The following is a 19,113-nucleotide window of genomic DNA, read 5'->3' on the forward strand; positions in this document are numbered from 1 at the left end:
AGGATTGAGGGCAGGAGGAGATGGGCTGATAGGATGAGATAGTTGGATGGCATCATTGGCTCAATGGAGATGAATTTGGGCAAACTTTGGGAGACAGTAAAGGACAGAGGAGCCTGGTATGCTGCAGTTCACGGGGTCGTAAAGAGTCAGACATGACTTAGCAACTGAACAACAACAACAGTATTTGTACATTCGAATCTGTGTGACTTCTAAAGGTAGAAGTGAACTATCAGTGGAGTGGTTCACACTTTAGGATGTTTGCAGTTCATTTTTCTTCATTGTAGCAAAGATGGATATTGATATTTCACTTTTGCCACTTCTTCTCCATTTTGTCTGGCTCGTGAAATTAACATTCAGTGTCTTTGGCCTATATTATTTCTGTCAGAAATTATTCTAGAAACATCTAAGCAGATAGGTTGATGGTAGAGGAAAAGAAATGAAACTGAGGGGGAAGGGATAGACTCCCAGTGTAAAGGATTTAACTGTCTTGCCAAAAGGAGTTTCAAAGGGAACTTGAAGTAAAGAAGTATTAAACAGATGGATGTTTCTATAGTATTGAATGAAATATATATATATATAGTGAAGATATACAGAAACATCTATAGTGGTGATGAAAATACTGATTTTTACTTTTGTATGTCCAGCACTGAGCAAAGTGCCTCTCACTTAATAGATGCTCTAGAAAAATTGTTGAATGAATGAATTCCTGTGTCTCCCAAAAGTGTCTTACTTTTCTCAATTAGTTTTAAGCATATTTTCTTAAAATGTGCTTACCTGTTTATAGCATGGCTCTGTAAAGATATTTTAAGGCACCAGCAAAGGATTTAACTATTTAGTAACCAGTGAAGGAAAAAAATGTGGTAGGAAAAAATGAAGAGATGAATCATTCTATGTTAGGTCAGAATCATCTGGGACACTTGGTTAAAATTACAGATTTTGTCTAGAAAAAAACACATTTAATTTTGAGGGTTAGTGCTCTGAATTTCAGATGATGAGAAGATGGGGAGGAGGGGAACTATTTCTATCTGCATTGTTTCAGCTTGGCTTTTTCATATGGATGGAAGGGAAAACCACTCTGTAACACCTTACTTGTGAAACCTCTCCTATTTCAAAGCAGAGTGAGGATGATGTATTTCTCTCTGTGTGTGTGTTTGTGTGTGCCTGTGTGTGCGTGTGTGTGCATGTGTGTGTATGTGTGGTGGGGATTATGGGATTGCAACTAAATTTAACTGATCTAGTTTTCTCATGGCATGCCCAGGATATACAATGCATCTCTAGTGCATCCAGATACTTTTGAGTTCTTTAAAAAATCTAGTGGTGTGATGGTTTTATAATAGATTTAAGGGCACTTTGCTATTTGTTTTACTCCTCTACTCTGCTAAAAAATTTAGTCATTAAATAATAGGTATTTTAGATCAAAAGTAAGAATAGTTATTCTTGAAGATTCTGTGATTTTCCCCTAAAATAGAAAAGCCAAGTTTTATATTAGGGGAAATATATAAAGGGTGAAGTAAGATGTGAACTACCATATATGAAATACTCAAATTCCAATTGGTTTATTATAAATTTGTTATTTTAGAAATGACAGGACACTGAGTAACAGCATGATATTCAAGGACATAGTTATAGAGATAATATAGTAAATTTCAGAACTATGTACTTTGAGAATGAAGAGATTAAGAAGGGATTATTTCATATCTGCACAGTTCTCAGAGAATGGATATGACTGGTGATCCTAACTATTTGAGCAAATATCAACTGCCAGCAGACACCACCAGGTTATATCAAAGAAAAGTCACAAAGAAATAGAGATTCATCATGCTAGGAGTGGGTACCATAGGATAAGTCAGCTAGGCCAGCAAAAGAAGAAAGTATTACAAGTAAAATTTAAAAATAGTTTTGGCAAGAAGAGGTTGAGGAGAAAGCAGAGTAGGCTATAATAATATTTATAACTCAGAGATGGGCCAGACCTAAATGTACACCTTGGCCTCTTTCCATCCTAAAATGCTCTATATTACCAAAAAAGGTGCTATGATTTATACTCAGCTCCAAGTCTAGACTGGCTTAAGATTCCTGTGTTTAAGTCTGCTTCTATCTTACAGGAAAACCAGTCATCTAGATCTTAAGTCAAGTAAAGAACTGATATAGTACAATAAGTTCAATTGAGGAAGGCAAGTTTGTCTTGAATACAAAATTAAAAATACTAGCATGACAAAGTCTGCCTAATCATATAGAGTAGCATACATATGCAACTGATGCATGAAAATAAAATTTAGTTGAGGGTAACTACTGTGATTTGAAATAATACAGAAAATTAGCATTTCTATAACAAAGTCTAGCTAATTACATGAAAGTTCATATACATGTGCATTGAAAAGTAAATGCTGATGGATTTATTAATTGATTGAGGTCAAGTTCAATTCTAAATATTTTTACATAGTGAGGATTTGTTATATTAAGTAATCTTGAAATTAAATGGATCACTGAGAAGGCTTAATAAAATATTTTATACTACCTATAAATTAGTCACAGTGAAAAAATCTTTTAAACAGACTAGATTTTTATAATATTCTGTGCTTATATGTAAAAATATCAGTCCCCACTATATCAGGGGATAGAATATAAAATGAATGATTATTTCCATCATGAAACTATAAGAATAATTGAGTGTTAATAGGCAAAATGGAGAAGGCAATGGCAACCCACTCCAGTACTCTTGCCTGGAAAATCCCATGGGCGGAGGAGCCTGGTGGGCTGCAATCCATGGGGTTGTGAAGAGTCGGACACAACTGAGTGACTTCACTTTCACTTTTCACTTTCATGCATTGGAGAAGGAAATGGCAACCCACTCCAGTGTTCTTGCCTGGAGAATCCCAGCGACAGAAGAGCCTAGTGGGCTGCCATCTATGGGGTCGCACAGAGTCGGACACGACTGAAGCGACTTAGCAGCAATAGGCAAAATAGAGTACAAGTTGATAATAGGAAAGGAAACCAATTCAAACACAATACTCATTTGATATATTAGAATAAAACATTCTGATGATCAAAGAACATTCTATATTCGATAATGTTATCTATTGTATCTGTGCACTTTGGAGTTCGGTGAATGAAAAACCTGACTTTATCTTCAAATATTGGCTCTATGGTGTAGTTAAATTGTGCTATGTAGTTGTTAGTGTGGCATGTGCCAAAAAAAAAAAAAGCAGGGAAAAGAACCCAAAACCACTTTTCCTGCTTGGAAAAGGGAACAGTACCCCAAGGCTAGCTAGTGAAGGACTTATAAATAGGAGAGATATTAAAAATAATTCCCAGCTGTTAAGGCTGTGTTATCATCTATCAGGACAGTTCTGTTGGAGGCCCCTTCTCTGAAGGATGAAAGCAGAGTCTTAGGGAGGTGTTTTGGGCGTGGCCTGTGTGACCTGGACTTATGGAAGCTGTTATTTACCAAGTAATTTTCAAAGAGTTTAACTGTTTAAGAACTGTGACATGTATATCAGTCCAAATGTTAGACCTCTGAACTTTTCCCCATAGTTCACAGTGAGTGAGCCTCTGGGGAATGTTTCAAGCAGGAGATTAACTTGAGGAGGTTTTTAATTTAGAAAGAGCCTTCTGATAGCAATGTTGAAGATGATTGATTGCATGGGTTTGGGAAAAGATACAGGGGGATCAGTTTCAAAACCTCAGAAAAGAATTGGAAATGGTGGCTGGGGAGGTGCAAAAGTGAAGAAATGGATGTGACAACCATTTGGGGGGAATAATTTATGGCATTGGTGACATTTGGAATTGGGTTACGTGTGAGTTTGACTCCCAAAACTCTGGCTTGGGCCACTGTGGAAGATGAGACTGTTACCTGGGAGAGGGAAAAAGATGTTGTAATGTCAGTTGTTTGCTTATCTGGTTTGTTGGTTGATTGACTGGCTTTATTTAATTAATTTCCTAAGTAGAGTCATGTTGATAAGCTGTAAGCAAAGCTACTAATACATTAACTTTCACATATAACGTTTTGCCCATTTCCAAGGTTATGGCTTTTTAACTGCCTGAAAATGCCTCCAAAATGGGATGAAGAAAAAATAATGAAAGGAAAGGAAAAAGGGAAGAATGGGGAAGATGTATTTAGAGTTATTGAATGAGAGAAAAAGCAAATTTCAGTGAAGGGGACTGCACAGAGATGCCTATCGATGTGCATTTCTTACCACTGCAGAGACTAGTTCATGGACCTTCATAAAAGTGGCAGGAGGCTTATACAGAGTATTAGCTCTCCTCTCATGTCCCTAGCCTGCAAATGACCTGAGCATTCAACCCTTATGTGAATTGGAGTCATTGTATGACCAAACCACTGCTTCCAAGGCTGACTCCTCACATTATCTCTGGGTCTGTGGAGTAACTAAGGTTAGGCTGTTAGAAACTTTTATAGAAATGTGACTGAGTAATGTTATGTCTGTTGAATATGGTCATTTAAAACTAGGTTGTCTTCTGGTTTCATTTTTCAAGTAATTGGTTTTGTATTTTACAAAAGAATTGATCTGTGATGAATTGAGAACAAAAGAACAAAAACTGGCCCTTCATCACAGATAATTTGAGAAGTAGTGCTTTCAAACATCAAAAGGAAAAAGGTGAGAACCTGATAGGTGTTTTTGTGCTCTGGGTAACACAGACTTCCTCTTATAAATGTGATGGTTTAGTGAACTGCCTTCCCATAGCCATCTATTGACCTCATACACAAATATAATCAAATGATTTGTGTCACTGGAAGCTGCACAATAGATGAACCTGGTTTTTGCAATTTAACAAAAAATCCAATTTATGTAACATATTAAAAGAAGCATTATCAACTTGTTTTCCCCTCAAAAGACTGTAGCTATTAAACTCTTTAATTACTTCATTTTCACTCTCAGTGTAACATTAGCAGTTTAGCACTTCAAGTATAAAAATGATTAATGAGCCTGAGAATTCATTCGCATACATATCACTTTGCAGCTTGACATAACCCTGGAGCCTGTTCTCTGTTCTAAGCATAGACATACTTCCCTAGCAAATATCTTATTGCATATTAAATGCCTAATCGTTGCAAAATATGCATATTTATAGTCATCTTTCCTATTTTTTCTATAGCAATAGAAAAGACAACAAATCAAATGCATTTAAATGTAACTACATTTTTAAAACAAGAGTATAAATACCTAGGGAACACCTTGATTTTTGCATGGTAACTGTCCCCCTAAACTCAATTGTACTTTGAGTTGAACTGTCATCCATCTAAAAATGTATCTTTTATCATTTTTGAAGGAAAATACTTTCAATTTCCATATTTATATCTATGCAAGAACTGTGATTTGGGAAAATATGACAAGAGCAAAGACTGTATTGTAGATTCAGAGAATAAGATTTTACTGGGAGAGTCTGTCAAAAATATCTGCAGGGGGCTATTTCTGTCTAACCATCCTTGGCTTGCATTGGTGACAAGTGGTTACACGTCTCTTTTAGCTCTTCTGAAGTCCCTTTTTGATCTCTCCCAAGGTAATTCCATATTGCTGACTTTGTCCAGTAATTCCCTAGGCTTAATCTTTTACGTCTGAACAATGGGATTGTTTGTCTTTGCCTTCCCTTGATTTTTCTACCCTTTTCTGTGAAGTTCATCCTAGACTGTGCTTGCTTCAAAACCCTCTTCGCCCCACATGCTCATCACCTGTAAGCTATGTTCCGCCCTGATTCAGCGCTGAATCAGGCAGATTAAATGCACATTTGCTCAGAACTCAGCGAACTGCACTTGTCAGGCTTGTTGCTATGACACAAGGTTGTAGCTCTTGGAAGGTGAACCAGGCAACTCCCCAGGGCACTTCCACCACCAGCCCTCCCACCTCTGTGTACAAGGGAAGAGCAGAGCTGCAGGCCACCTGCTAGACTCTCAATCAGGTCTTCAGGTGGTTTCATCAGGTGTCAGCAAAACTGTGTATCATGAATATGGACCTATTTCCATTTGCCTTTTAAAGAAAGACATTTAATTTGGGGACAAAGTATCCATTTGACCCACTGAAGAGACGCTATTAAGCATTTATTGGAATGAATTAAAAAAAAAAAAACAAAAACACACCATGCATGTACTAAGGTTATGCTTCCCAGGTGGCTTAGTGGTAAAGAACCCGCCTACCATTGCAGCAGTTCAATCCCTGGGTGGGGAAGATTCCTTGGAGGAGGAAATGGCAGCCCACTCCAGTATTCTTGCTTGGAAAATCCCATGTACAGAAGAGCCTGGTGGGCTACAGTCCACGGGGTCACAAAGAGTCCAACACAACTGAGCACGCAGCACCACAACGCACATACTCTGGTTAAGGACAGGTAACATTACCTCACTGCACAAGCCTGTAAATGCAGGCTTGTGGCTGGGCATCCACTGACAATCAGATCACTGAACCCGCAAGGCAATGCAGTCAACCAAGCCTCTGAGACAATGCTCCCAAGCAAGATATTTTGTTTATGGCAGTTATACTTTTCAACAAGTGAAAGTGAAATCGCCCAGTCGTGTCCGACTCTTTGCGACCCCATGGACTGTAGCCTATGAGGCTCCTCCGTCCATGGGGTTTTCCAGGCAAGAGTACTGGAGTGGTTGCCATTTCCTTCTCCAGGGGATCTTCCCAACCCAGGGATCGAACCCAGGTCTCCCGCATTGTATGCAGACGGTTTACCGTCTGAGCCACCAGGAAGTCCCCTTACCTAATAAATAAAGTTGCCAGATAATATACAGGACATCTAGATGAAAAACAAGGTATAATTTTTTTTTCTAGAATAAGTTTACCTCCAATATTAGAGTAGGCTTATATGAAACAAGGGCTTCCCAGGTGGCACTAGTGGTAACGAGCCTGCCTGCCAGTGCAGCAGACGTTAGAGATGCAGGTTCAATCCCTGGGTCAGGAAGATCCCCTGGAGGAGGGCATAGCAATCCACTCCAGTATTCTTGTCTGGAGAATCCCATGGTTAGCGGAGCGTGGCGAACTACAGTCCATAGGGTCGCAGTCTGACACGACTGAAGCGATGTAGCATAGCACAGCATAAGAAATGAATTAAGTCTTTTATTACCTGAAATGCTAATTACACTTGGCCGGGGTGTGTGTGTGAGTGTCCTGTATTGTTATTTCCTAAACTTATTTTAAGTGATACTTTATAAGCAACAAAGATGCTTTAGAAAAGTACATTTCCTGATTAGTGCCTAAGATTATCCCCACACATACAAATATCAGGAACTCTTCAGAGTGGCGGCAGCTGTGGAGCAAGCACCAGTGCTTGCCTATGTTCGCCCAGGCTTGACCACGCGGGTGCACTCTCTCCCCAGCTCTCACACGTTCTTCTAAGCTTTCGAGCACTTTCCCGGCGGATGGCTCTGCGATGCGGGAAAGGCGTCTTGATGTGAGCCTGGCTTCCTGTTCCCCAATAGGCGCTCGAACCTCAAAAATTGGAAGGCTGCAATACCTGCTAAGAAATCCTTCCATTATGGCGTGCCAGGGTATCCAGTGAAAAGTTCTGTGAAAGCGAAATCCACGTAGGTAGCCCAGTCCTCGCCTGTGGGGGTTTAGAGCTTGCTGAAGAGACAGTGGACCCCACGTACTTGTGAATTGGGTAATAGAAATAGTTTAATACTCTTCTAAATATAATGGATGTGGGGAAGATCTTTCTCTGGATATGCTAAGACTGTCGAAGAAGAAAGCCAAGAAGAAAAAGTGGCAAAGAAGAGCGGAATTTCTGAGAAGGTAATTAGTCTGTTGCAAAGCACAAGAGAAAGTTTATTAGTGGGTAGATTTACATAAAATGTTTCCTGGTTTTGCAAGCTGAATTAATTGTTCTGTACTTAGCGCTCTATTGAAGTCAAAAAGTGTGAATGAATATACAAAAATACACACATGAAACCTTTCTAATTAAAAAAAATTTCTTTTGGTCCCACTGCTTTAAGTTTGTTTAGAAAAGGGACTCAGTTGAGAAGTTAACTGTTTTGAGTGAAAACTTTCTATCAAAGACATGAAACTGATTTATTTTTGCTGTCATCTGGGTTCATTCACAATATAACGTTAAGAAATTGCTAATTGGTGCTGGTAAATAGTTTTATGATTTTCTCCAGCCAATATGCCTTTCCAAGAGAAAGTACACTTAATCCCACCATATACTGGGAGTTAAATTTTACCAGCACTTCTTAAGTATGTAGCAGAGTTTTCGAAGTGTGTTATCTGTTGACAATTTGCGTCTTGAATTCATTTTATTCTAATATAAAGGTATTTATTATTTCTGATGGCATATTGGTCTAATTTATCTTTAGGCATAATTTTAAATTCAGTATAAATATTAAAGAAATGCGTGCCTATTTTCAAGATGGTGATTTTTAAAAAATTCTAAGCGAGTGAATGGAATCATTCTTGGTCTATGATACCTACTGAATTACCTTTATAAAAAATACGTTTGGGAAATATACAGTGCCTACTACCCAAGATAGGGTGACTAATTAGCTTCTTACCTAGATTTACAATACTGTTACCTTGTAAAATAATCTTTGTAAAATAGGTCACAAACTGGGTCTGCCTGAATCTTAAGTATAAATCTCATGTTTCGTGGGTTTGTACTGCAGCTCTAAATTAAAACAAAACTTCTTGTCAAAGGAAAATGACGCCTCATGGACAACTCTGTAGGGCTAAACCGCCTGACCTGGGTTTTTTGCTTAGTTATTCATCCACAGCTACCTACTTGACTTGGACTTTTTGCCCTAATCTGAATAACTGCATTTCCTTCTTGTTACTGAGAAGTATTTGTTCCCTCCATCTCTGTAAGGCCATTGTTTCCTGGTTCTCCTGTATACCTGGTTCTGAACATTTCTCTGGTGAGGGCAGGTCTGACCCCTCCTCTGCTGGTGATTGATATTGTGACCCCAACCTTAAGCAGTGGCAGCCTTAGAATTGCTTTGTAAGTAAGTGGTGCTTGGAAAGCTGTTTGAACCTAGGGGGAAAACAACTTGCTTTAAAGAACTGCAGTCACTCTATTTTTACTTAAATTGCATATTTATTTGGGATGGCTTGACAGTAGCTATAGAAATTTCTTAAAGAGGTTTCTTTCTAGCCATTCCTGGTCAGTGCTACTGGATTCCAGGCTGGGTTTCCAAAAGTACTGTTTTCTTATTCAGTTTTGTGTCCCAACTTTGTGCTGTATATGAATTGCAGTAGCTGTAGGCAATACCTGGGACTTGGCTGTTTGACTTAGTGTCATAAATCCCTAGTCCTCATTGGAAAAGACCCTGATGCTGGGAAAAATTGAGGGCAAGAGGAGAAGGGGCCAGCAGAGGATGAGATGGTTGGATGGCATCACTGACTCAATGAACATGACTTTGAGCAAAATCAGGGAGATAGTGATTGACAGAGAAGCCTGGCATGCTGCAGTCAGTGGGGTCTTAAAGAGTCAGACATGACTTAGCAACTGAACAACAACAACGAGATTCTAAATAGTCATGTCCATCCAACTCTTGCTGTACCCTACTCTAGTTGACGATTTCTTTTGGCAAATGCTTGCTTTGGAAACTGCTCATTACCTATCATGATATCTTCTGGATATCAAGTCTTGAATGTACTGAGGACTAGAGACAGCGTGGTATAGTCACAGATCTGGAACTGCAGATCTTTGAAGTTATACCAGTGAACTGGTGACTTGACTCCTCTGTGCCTATTTTGCAGTTTATAAAATGAAGATAATTATAATATTCATTCTCAGTGGTTAAGAGGATTAAGTGAAGAAACTTAGGTGCTTGACAGATACTTGACAATTGGGAAACGCTCATAAAAATTTTCTTCCTCTGTTATGTTGAACAAAAATGCACTTCGTCCAACATATTACATCTATGTTGTAGATAAATATATGTGTTCATAATGCCATTCATTCCAAAAGCTATCTTTTATTCCAGGTCTCTGCTAAAGTGAGCTGGCCCAGAAATTTGTTAGAAACGGTAATAAGGAATATGACATGTTAAAGTTGAGGATGGCTGGAAGAGGAAAGGAGTGGTTGCAGGTAGAGCAACATTACTAAAAGTGTAAACCCAGAAGTGAAAGAGAATGTGGGGATGACAGTGAGTTAATTTCAGTGCAGGAAATGAAAAGGGTGAGCCTGGAGACACTGTTGGAGCTAGAAAGGGCATGATTTTAAGAGACTTGTACTAATATGGACCTGTTGGTTGTGGAACAATAGTCAGTGTTGAGTCTGAAAGGAATAAATAGCTTTATTTGGGATGTTAAGAATTGCACAGATAATCAGGTAAAACCGAAAGAGTGTTCTGGGGAACAGAAAAAGTCAGGGGTTTAAAAGACAAAAGCCACAAGGTTCTTTAACTTGCCTGGTGAGAATTGTGATCAACTCTGACATTAGTCAGGAAATATTTGTCCTTAAGGAATCACTAGTTGTTTTAGGCTCAGGGTCTGATAACTCTCTTGAGCAGGACAATGGGTGGGCAAAAGGTGAGATTCCACCCAGGCTTACATGTATACATGTCATACTTTCTCAGTGGCCTCTTAGCAATACTGACTCCATTTTGATTTTCCTTTTACATTTCTCCCTTTTGATTGAGATCTCTCATTGTAAAGCATCTGTGATCAACCATTTGATTATTTGGCATCAACATCGACTTACTTGGTATTGGAAGTCTCATTCCCAGAGAGTCATGTTCCATGGAAGAGGGAAAAAGGTCATTGTAGGAGACATATGCTTTTAGAAAGTTTATGACCACATTTGAGCAACAAGGAGCCATCGAGGAAGTGAGCGTTAGGTGACATTCAAGATGGAAATTCCTAGATCTTCGTTAGGAGGAATCATTATAGGAGTGGTCAATCATTTCCAGACATCAAGCTGTCATTATTCCTGTGAAGGCTGTCTTAGTATAGCACTGAGAAATACAAAGCATAAACAGTTTAAAAACAATGAGAGCAAAAACAAATTAGAACAGTGATTAGTATAATTAGTTGCAGTTGAGATCACAATAAGTCACCAAGTCCAGAGGGGAGCCAGCTGAAGATTTCTAGATGTCAGGGTCAAAGCATCTTTGGCAGTTTGAAATGTTCCTGATGATTGGAGCTTTTAGTCTATTTACATTTAAAGTAATTGTTGATAGATATGTAGTCATTGCTATTTTGTTAATTGCTTTAGGGTTGTTTTGATAGTTCTTTTGTTCTCTTCCCTTGTGATTTAATGACTATCTTTAGAGTTATGTTAGGATTCTGTCTCTCTCTCTCTCTCTCTGTCTTTTTTTGGTGTGTGTATATATTCTAGGTTTTATGTCTGTGGTTACCATGAGGTTTATACATGTGTATGTATATATGTTGTGTATGTATGTATAGACACACACATGCATGCATGTGATTATTTTAAGCTGCTGATGTGTTATTTTCAAATACAATTTTCCCCCCCACTCCCCAGACCATGACTGCTTCTGACATCATATTTTACATCCGTTTATTTTGGTGTGTGTATCCCTTAACTACTTATTGCAGATATATGTGATTTTATTACTTTTGTCTTTTAACCTTCCTACTAGCATTATATGTGGTTGATTTATTACCTTTACTATATCAGCCTTTATCAGTGAGATTTTTCTTTTCATAATCAACGTGTTTCTAGTTGTGGCCTTTTCTTTTTCACTTAAGGAAATTGCTTTAACATTTCTTGTAAAGCTGGTTTGGTGGTTTTACTTGTCCATAAAACTTTTGATCTCTCCATCAAATCTGAATAAAACCTCAGCATATAGAGTATTCTTGGTTATAAATTTTTTCCCCTTTCATTGCTCTAAGTATATTGTGCCACTGCCTTCTGGCCTGCCAAGTTTCTACTGAAAAGTTAGCTGATGGACTTAGGGGAGTTCCCATGTACATAACTTGTCATTTTTCCCTTACTGCTTTTAATATTCATTCTTTACATTTATTTATTTATTTATTTATTTTTTTATATATAGAATCTACAGTTTATTTTTAGAGTTCACTCTGCATGTTGTACATTTTATGGATTTACAAAAATGCACAGTGACATATATGCACTCATATTTTTATCATTTTAATTACAGTGTGCTTTGGTGTGGTCCTCTTTGGGTTGATCCTGTTTCAAACTCTGTGCTTTCTGGAGCTGATTGTCTCTTCCCTTTCCCAGGTTACGGAAGTTTTCAGCTATTATGTTTTCAAATATGTTCTCTGCCCCTTTATGCCTCTGTTCTACTCCTATAATGCAAATGGCAGTATCCTTGATATTGTTCCAGAGGTCTCTTGAACTGTCATCATTTCTTTTCATTCCTTTTTTTTTTTTCTGCTCAGCTTCAGTGATTTCCACTCTTTCAGTTCACTGATCCATTCCTCTTTATCACTTAATGTACTGTTGATTCCTTCTAGGGTTTTTAAAATTTCTGTTATTGTATTCTTCACCTGTTTGGTTCTATGTGTTTTTTAACTCTTTGTTAACATTTTTAAACTCACTCTGATCTTGTGGTCTTCTCTTTTGTTCTTTGATCACCTTTACAATCATTAACTTCAACTGTCTATTGGGTAGATGCCTATTTCTACTTTGGTTAGTTCTTTTGGAGCTTTATCTTGTTCTTTTTTGAAACATGTTCCTCTGCTGTTTCATGTTGCTTAATTTAATGTTTTTATTTCTATGTATCTGATAGGTTGGTTACATTTACTGACCTTGGAGAAGTGGTCTTCTGTAGGAGATGCGCTATGCGTTCCAGCAGTGCACTCCCCTCTCATCACCCAAGCTATATGCTCTGGGGTGGCCCCTGTGTGAGTTGTATGGTTTCTTCTTTTGTGGTAGGCAGACTGTTGTGAGTGGTGTGATAGGTGTGCCTGGTCCGATTGGTTGCCGGGTCCTCCCTTGTGTTGAGGCTGTCAGCTGCTGTTTGCTGGGGCTGGGTTATAAGGAGACTAGCTGTAGAACCCTAGGGGTCTAGGGGCTACTACTTGCCCACTGGTGTGCAGAGCTGGGCCCTGGAATCTCTGGCAGCAAACCATGGGAGTCCTGAAGTTTGTACTGGGCCTCTGGTGAATGTGGTCAGATTCCATGGTGGCTGACTGAGGGCCCAGAGCATCCCATAGGTGATATTTGCCAACTGGTAGATGGGGCTTGAGACTGGGGTGTCCTGGGGCTGGGCGGCTGGTTGGTTGGTGGGCTGGGTCTTGTCATCACCTGCTGCAAAGCTGCATTAGTCTCCTGGCTGGTGTCAGCCTACTGGTGGGTATAGTTGGGGCCCAGGGGACCCTGGAGCTGGTGTCTGCTCATTGGTGGGTGGAGCTGGGTCCTGGAATTTCTGCGAAGCCCCTCTCCTGTCCAGGGCCATGGCCTAGGGTAGCTTTGAGCTCAGGGGATCTTCAGGCAGCTTGCCTGCTGGTTGGTGAGGCTGTGTTCCTGCCCGTCTAATTTCTTGACCTGAGGTATCCCTGTATTGGTGCCCAGAGGCTGGTGGGCAGGGCTGGGTCTGGGTGCTAAAAAGCTAGAGAGAGGGTTCCAAAATGGTGCTTGCCAGCACTAATGTCGTTGTGGTAGAACAAGCTCCCCAAAATGATTATGTCCCCTGGGGGAGCTCCAGTCGCCTCTTGCCTCTCAGAGAAGCTCTCCAAGATCAGCAGGTATGTCTGACCCAGACTTCTTTCAAATGACTGCATCTGCCCTCTGAGTCCTGGAGTGTGTGAGATGTGTGTGCACCCTGTAAGGGTGGAGTCTATTTACCACAGTGCTCTGACTCTCCTCAAAGTGGGCCCCACTGCCTTTCAAAGCCAAATATTCTGGGGGTTCATCTTCCTGTTGCAGGACCCCCGTGAGCCTGATGGGGGATCAGACCCCTCACTCCTTGAGGAGAACCTCTGCTGTTGTAATTATCCCCCCATTTGTGGGACTCCCACCCAGGGCATGGGTCTTAATTATACAGTGTCTCTGCCCCTCCTTCCTGTCTCATTGTGGTTCCTTCTTTATATCTTTTGTTGTGGAAGATCTTTTTTCCTAAATTGTGGTCTTTCTCATCAATAGTTGCTCTGTAAATAGTTGTATTTTTGGTGTGCCTGTGGGAGGAAGTGAGCTTAGTGTCTTTCTTCTCTGCCGTCTTGTTCCCAGTCAAGCCTTAGCTCTTTTAACATTGAAAAGACTCAGGTTTTTTTCCCCTGAGGGTTGAAAGAGCTGATAAAGACAAAATATAGAATCTTTGTTTTTCTTGATAGGTTATATTAAAGGTAGCAAAAAATCTTTGTTTACAATTTCTCATTAAGACAAAACAAATAATTGAAGAAAACTTTGTCCTTTTAAAAGAGAGAAAAACAAATTTTAATTTTGCACCAGCTTACTACTGATGGTAAATCTCCTGTGCTTAAATTTATTCCTATCATATCCAGCTTGACCACATGTAACAGTCTTAAGATTACTTTTTCATAAATCTTCTTTTCCACATTTTCCTTGCATACAGAGATGTTTCTCTTATTTATCCACCCCTTCTTTATCCCTTATTTGTGATCTATCCTTTATTTTATAGTTTATTCCTTATTTATATATCTACTTATTTATTATAAATTTAATCACATATATTTGTTGGAACTTGTAATCCTTTGAAATCTTAATTTTTTAGTGCAAATAAAGAAGTAAAAAGTTGAGAATTGTACTAACATTTTGTGGTTTGGCAAACTTATAAATACATTTTATAATTTTTGGAAACATACTGCTTCATAGTACAGCCTTTTAATAATGTACAATATACATGTATTTACTAAAAGATGCAAACGTATTTAGTCTCTCGTAATAAGAAGTTAAAAGTAGGGAAACAGAATTTTTTAACATTTTATCTTATTTGGCAATGATTTAGGTATTCAGTGAATTCCTCTCATTTAATTTAACTTAGCAAAACTCTAAGGGTGTAAATTACGTAAGAGATTTGGGAAACAATTTTAAGTAGATATATTATAAAATAATTATTGTTTAAAAGTTCACCTAAAAACTGTTATATACATTTATTTAATTGATGTATTCTTATTTATTTATTTATTTAAATTTAAATTTATTTATTTTAATTGGAGGCTAATTACTTTACAATATTGTATTGGTTTTGCCATACATCAACATGAATCTGCCACGGGTGTACATGTGTTCCCCATCCTGAACCCCCCTCCCACCTCCCTCCCCATACCATCCCTCTGGGTCATCCAGTGCACCAGCCCCAAGCATCCTGTATCCTGCATCGAACCTGGATTGGTGATTCATTTCTTATATGATATTATACATGTTTCAATGCCATTCTCCCAAATCATCCCACCCTCAGCTCTCCCACAGAGTCCAAAAGACTGTTCTATACATCTGTGTCTCTTTTGATGTCTTGCATACAGGGTTATCATTACCATCTTTCTAAATTCCATATATATGCGTTAGTATACTATATTGGTGTTTTTCTTTCTGGCTTACTTCACTCTGTATAATAGGCTCCAGTTTCATTGCCTCATTAGAACTGGTTCAAATGTATTCTTTTTAATGGCTGAGTAATACTCCATTGTGTATATGTACCACAGCTTTCTTACCCATTCGTCTGCTGATGGACATCTAGGTTGCTTCCATGTCCTGGCTATTATAAACAGTGCTGGGATGAACATTAATTTGTTTCTTAAAATTTACTTTTCATTGGAGGATAATTGCTTTACAATGTGTTGGTTTCTGCTGTATATCAGTGTGAATCGACTGTGTGTGTGTGTGTGTGTGTGTGTGTGTATAGTCGTGCCCAACTCTTTGCGACCACATGAAATGTAGGCTGCCAGACTCCTTTGTCCATGGAATTTTCCATAAATATACATATATCCCCTCCCACTGAGGGGATATATGAACCTCCCTGCCACTTCACCTCCGAGTCCCACCTCTCTATGTGGTCACAGAGCTGAGCTCCCTGTGTTATACATACAGCAGCTTCCCACTAGCTATCTGTTTTACACAGCTGCCGTCTATGGGGTCGCACAGAGTCGGAAACGACTGAAGTGACTTAGAAGTAACAGTAGCAGCAGTGTATATATGTCAGTGCTACTCTCTCAATTGTCCAATTCATTTTATTCTTAACAACCATATTTAGATTACCTAACTAAAATGTCGTACTGCCCTAGTGTTGCAGAAACCAGTAATCGAGAAACCAAGCACCACACTTGGAGAGTTGGAGAACTCAGGTTTATTATGCCAGTGGGCCCAGAGGAGTTAACACTCCAAGCTCTGAGCCCTAAACAAAGGGGTTACAGAGTTTTATAGACCTACTCTGGTGGGCAACACTAGCTGCTAATAGGCTGGTTTAAACTAAGGGGTTTCGTGTGGGAACAGTGGTCAAGATAGGGAGGGGGATGTCTGACCTTTACACAGACAGGCATGATTAAGCAGATTTTCAGGGGCTGGGTGATTGCAAAGAGCAGGACAAGGGTGAGTGAGATAAGCTCCAGTTCCTAGTATTGTTAAGTCCCCACTTTCTGAGACTACGTGACCCAGACTTTGCAAGGAGCAAGCTGAGTTACAGAGGCAGAAGGAGCAGGAGGTTATGTAAAATTGTAACTTTCCCTCTTCATTCCCCCTGCTTGATGCTTCTGTCACTTGTAGAAAGCATCATCTCATGTTTTGGTAGGACATTCAGAGCTCCCCATCCTTTAGGGGGCTATATTGAGCTATTACCATTTGTAACTTTATGGATTCAATCCAAGAGGTTATGAACTGGGTAATTGCATTGAGAATACAAGGGCAAACAGGAGTGCCACAAAGAACACGAAGAGAGGACTGGTTAAAGGGAGAAGCCATGATGCCCAGCTCCAGATATTGTTCCAGTTATCCCAGGAATTTGCTAGTTCCTATCTCCTTTTTATGATTCATCTCCTTAGCTGTTGGCCCATGTCCCTGACTATTCCTGATTGGTTTACATAAAAGCAGCATTCTTTGTTCAAGAAGAGGCAGAGTCCTCCCTTTTCAGCTCTCAGTAGGTCTAGCCCTCTCCTATTCTGTAAAACCACCTCAGCCAGGGAGTCTAGCTGGTCCTGTAAAGCCACTAAAGATTTGGTCACTCTCTCAATGTCGTCTGTGAAGTCTTTGGATCAGATCAGATCAGAGCAGTCGCTCAGTCGTGTCCGACTCTTTGCGACCCCATGAATCACAGCACGCCAGGCCTCCCTGTCCATCACCAACTCCCGGAGTTCACTGAGACTCACGTCCATCGAGTCAGTGACGCCGTCCAGTGGTGGTTGATGAAGCAATTTCTCCTATTCCCATACCTATCCCGGCCATGATTTCCAGACCAAGGAGTAGAGGTGTAAACTGGATGGCTCTTTTTGACCACGTGTGTGCCACCAGAGGTATGGTGAGAGTCTGGTTGTTAGGGACAATACTCATCTGGGGAGTGAGGAAAGCTAATGTGCAGATACCCGTCTAACTGACAGGTAGACATAAGTAAGCATCTGTCCCACAAACAAAGAAAAGGCCTTGATGGGGGCAGCACCATATTGTGTTTGTGGGAGGATGAGTGGGCCACTCTCTTTTTAAAGTATGATTATATTTGTCCCTGGCTAAATTGCCTGCAGGTTCAGTTCCTCCATCATTTTTAAAGCATTCTGGAGCCTTTTGAGTTAACTCAATTGTCCTTTAAGACTGGCACTTGTAAGGATGGATCTATAGGAGTTCCCATGGCTGTTGCATTATTCAGTGGTACTGGTGTAGCTAAGTATACTGTGGAGCTCCTAAGGATAAGCAAAGCCAGCAATCCTTGACCAGCTAGGGGCTGGTGTCATTAAGAAGGTGATGAGTTGCGTTGAGAACCTGGTACAGATGAGGGTCTAAGGGGGAGTTAACTCTGTAACCTGGGTCATACTGCCAACAGGCAGAGCCTGATTTTTTAGGGCAAAGTTGGTCCATGATTTCATTTGTATGCATTATTGTCCCTGTCCAGTAGGTTTTTCCATGTATTTGGCAGACAGACACCTGTTTTGGGTTGTAACATCTGCTTGGCATTTGGGGGTAGACGGAGGCCCAGGGGCATGGTTGGTAATGCCATGGTGTTGAGATACTGCCTGGGGTTTGGATCCTCTGGTGGGTGAAAGGTAGCAGCAGTGGAGGGCATAGCTGGAAAACATTTTTGGCACCTAGGCCCCTGGATATACATCGCATGGTTATGGAGGCAGTAGGTATCAGCCTATCTATACATTGTCCTAGCTGATGGTTAAGTAAGCGATTTTCCAAGGGTTGACTGTACTGTTGACAGGTGCATGATGGATAAGGAACGGCACCATCTGTTACAGAAAAGGACACCAAAAGGCTGCAAAGCAGCCTGCATATAACAGATAACTGAACCCTAGCAAAAGGTTTTCTCCCCATCTTTGGTTTGTCGCTGCTATAGCAACTGAGCCTATCTTGAAGGGGGTCAGCTATATTGTGAGCGATTTAGTTAGTGGGGAGAATCGATCATAAGAGACATCTAATAAGAATGAGGCTTTCCACTATGGTGAGATAACAGACAGCTAACCGCAGCTTCTGACCCAAGTCCCAGTCCTGGGGTGTGACTGAAGCTAGTCCTGTAGCGAAGAGCACAGCAATAATACCAATCAGGGACAGAGGCCAGGGTTGACAATGAAAATCCATCGATATTTTGATAGCCAGATCCTCAAGCTTCTACCGTGTGTTGACCAGCCAGCTGGCGGAGTGTGGCTGGATCAAGGCTGAAGAATCCTCAAGCTTCTGTCGTGTGTTGACTAGTCAGCTTCTGGAGTGACTAGAGCAGGGCTCAGCATCCTTCATGGGTGAGGGCCATTGTTTTTGGAACCAGACCTTGAGGGTGTTTTTGGGGTCCTGAGCTGTTTTCCAGGTGTCCTCATCACAGGAAGCTGCTGCCTTCTTGACTCTGGTGTGGTGGTTCCAAGGGATGACACCTGTAACTTTATCAGCAGTAGGGGTTGCCAGGATGACCATGTGAGGGCCTGTCCAAAGTGGCTGAAGTTGTTCCTTTTTTCAGTCTTTAACCCATATCTCACCTCCTGGCTGATAGGGACGAGCCCTGTCGCCCAAAGGAATGGGTGTCCTTTCTAAGGTTTCTCGGGCGATATGGTGGAAGACTTTTTCCAGGGCCTGGAGGTGTTG

At 40.3% G+C, this 19,113-nt stretch overlaps 1 protein-coding gene across 2 annotated transcripts in view; it reads left to right on the forward strand.

Moving 5' to 3' along the window:
• Window positions 1-19,113, forward strand: part of IL1RAPL1 (interleukin 1 receptor accessory protein like 1) — a 1,454,732-nt gene that overhangs the window by 77,074 nt on the left and 1,358,545 nt on the right. Inside the window, exon 1 of one of the 2 annotated variants that reach the window (XM_086387985.1) lies at window positions 7,245-7,742. The exons of the other annotated variant lie outside the window; for it this stretch is intronic. Within the exon in view, the coding sequence (XP_086244111.1) occupies window positions 7,650-7,742 (93 nt within the window). The 5' untranslated portion in view covers window positions 7,245-7,649. Of the gene's footprint in view, window positions 1-7,244; window positions 7,743-19,113 lie in introns of those variants that run through there. 2 annotated transcript variants of the gene reach the window in all.

Source organism: Bos grunniens, chromosome X, assembly GCF_055505025.1.
Source record: "Bos grunniens cultivar Pamir isolate PY7600 chromosome X, Bosgru_T2T1.0, whole genome shotgun sequence".
Lineage (NCBI taxonomy): Eukaryota > Metazoa > Chordata > Mammalia > Artiodactyla > Bovidae > Bos > Bos grunniens.